Below are 2,355 nucleotides of genomic sequence, written 5' to 3' on the forward strand. Positions count from 1 at the left end.
CTCAACCCTACGAACTATCAATTTACTCAAGCATCTAACTTGAAGGAATCTCGATGCAGAGTGCCGGAAACTGACAAACATAACCACACATTTCCTGAACTTGGATCTAAAAAAGTCAACCCGTCCATTTGAATTAAGTTCCAAATAATTCTGTTCTGCATTGATGCAATTATAAAACAGAATTTCCCCCAGAATTCAACATTGTGAATCTCGTAAAATCAGGTTAACAAATAAACAAAAACTTCCCTAACCTGTTTTACTGTGAATCCCCGAAAGATAGCCACCGATTCATGAAACCGAAATTCCCTAGATTCATAAAATTGCCTGAATTCATATTTCAATAGCACCCCCGCGTTGGTTAACACTCCGAAGTCCCTAAATAATGCTCATTTAACACATTTCCTCACCTACCTCTAAGCTTTTGGGTCCTTGAGGAAACGAAAGTCAGTCATCATCTTGCCAAGGTGCATGGGATGAGTATGAGCCCTCATGTGCATGTGATGCATGTGATCAACAGGTCCTACGGCGGCAGCCCTTATCGCCTGTTGATTGTAGTTGCAGGTCATCCCTTCGCTTTGATGAGTGCAATGAGGCACCTTGACGATAGTTGGCTCAGGAACGACCACCATGGGCTTGGAGGGCACGACAACCAGTTTATCCTTGCAAACTGGGGGCACTGGGACCAGCTTAATGGTCTCGATCACCTGAGTCTGCGGTTCCACGATCCTCTCGGGCTGGGGCTGGGGCTTTACAGTGACCACTTCGGGGACTGGAGTCGGTGCTGGGACCTCGACTCTCCTTTCTACGATCTGCACCTTCGACTCCTGAGGGCAAGGTTGAGATGGCTGGATGATCTGCAGAGTCTGCACCGAAGGGACCACCTGCTGGTGCATCATCTGCTGGGGAACCACCTGTTGGGGCACCACCTGCTGGGGAACCACGAACGACTGCTGGGGCACCACGTATGCCTGAGGATGGAAAACTATTTCATAACACACACAAGCTCCGTCGGTACGAATTTTTAAGAACTATCAATTAGCGTTGAAGTTTGGAGATCGGTACTACGCCAACAGAATTCACAGTGGCGACGAAATCAACGATATGGCGGAATAGCAGAGTTGGACATTATACAAGTAGAATTTCATTTGAACAATTCGAATAAATTTTATGAATATTTTTTCGTACAGTTTGAAAATAAATTTTACGGATAAAATTTTATTCGACTAATCTTTCGAATAAATTATTCAAATATAACTTTATTCAAATAACGAATTCAAATAATGATTTGAATAAAGTTTTATTCAAATAATGATTCGCGAATAAAGTTTCTTTCAAATAATGATTCGAGTAAAGTTTTATTCGAATTATGTTACATTCAAATAATGATTCGAATAAATTCTCGAATAACGTTTCGAAGACATCCTTTGAATCAATTTTTCGAATAAATTCTTCGAATCACCGAGAAATTAAGTGTTACTGTAACCATAAGCGATAAAAAAAACTTCGAACGCATAAGTTCTCCCTTTAAATTATACAAATAATTACAAAGACTTATGACACAAAATGGAGAATTACGTGTACATTTTCATCGATCGAAATTAACAATCGATGAATTATTTACTAAATGAGAGCTCTTACGAAAAACGAACAACTTTTGTCGAAAACTTTAAATCTCTCACGATTTTCAAGAAATAACACAAAATCAAGATACATGCAGATCATAGTGAATTTATGCGTCGAGAGAAGCATGGTAAATTAGAAAGCACGACGCAATTGCTACCTGAGGAGCCTGGAAGACTCCCAGAGACTGCACAGGCTGCGGGGCCTGCTGGAAGCTGTAACTCTGCATCTGTGGCGCCACCTGCGATTGTTGCACCACGCTCAGGCCCTGCATTTTCATCTGCGACCCATCCTGAGACACCTGCTGTCCATTTTGAGCACCTGGACGGATCTCCACGCAGAAGGACGCCTGCTTCTTCAGCCTGTCCTTCTCAGCACCCGCATCCTCCAAATGGAAATCCTTGGGACTGATCGCCGAGGATTCGGCCATCTTGGTCTCCAGTTTGCCAGCTGGCATTGCTTGCACTGCCATCGCAGCTACCAACAAACTGCACAGACATGCTGTTAACGAATTCATCGATGTAGAATCGGTTGAACAATCGTAGCGAACTGAATGCTTGGACGATTTGGCTGGCTTTTAAACCGATTTTTCGGTGTGACGACACCGCTCACGCACTTTTTTCCGGAACGCAATAGTGCTGAGCGTGCCGAATTCCAACGTAGAGCAGCACGGGCGGGGACTGGCTTCGGGAAATGAGGATGAGGGCGAGAATAAGAACAAGAATGAATCTGAGA

General features: G+C 43.4%; 1 protein-coding gene across 1 annotated transcript; it reads right to left on the bottom strand.

Moving 5' to 3' along the window:
• Positions 1 to 267: 267 nt before the first annotated feature.
• LOC143261507 (uncharacterized) lies at positions 268 to 2,101 on the bottom strand. The gene is made up of 2 exons (XM_076527926.1): positions 1,781 to 2,101; positions 268 to 968 (listed from the first exon to the last, which is right to left on the bottom strand). Exons 1-2 carry the CDS (start codon positions 2,090 to 2,092, stop codon positions 414 to 416), a joined length of 867 nt encoding a protein of 288 aa, XP_076384041.1. The 5' UTR covers positions 2,093 to 2,101; the 3' UTR covers positions 268 to 413.
• Positions 2,102 to 2,355: the final 254 nt, after the last annotated feature.

Source organism: Megalopta genalis, unplaced genomic scaffold (genome assembly GCF_051020955.1).
Source record: "Megalopta genalis isolate 19385.01 unplaced genomic scaffold, iyMegGena1_principal scaffold0053, whole genome shotgun sequence".
In the NCBI taxonomy this organism is placed as follows: Eukaryota; Metazoa; Arthropoda; class Insecta; order Hymenoptera; family Halictidae; genus Megalopta; species Megalopta genalis.

Coding starts and splice junctions, on each gene's coding strand:
- LOC143261507 (XM_076527926.1), bottom strand. CDS start 2,092: ATGGCAGTGCAAGCAATGCCAGCTGGCAAACTGGAGACCAAGATGGCC. Junction 969..1,780: donor GAGTCTTCCAGGCTCCTCAG/GTAGCAATTGCG, acceptor TTCCATCCTCAG/GCATACGTGGTGCCCCAGCA.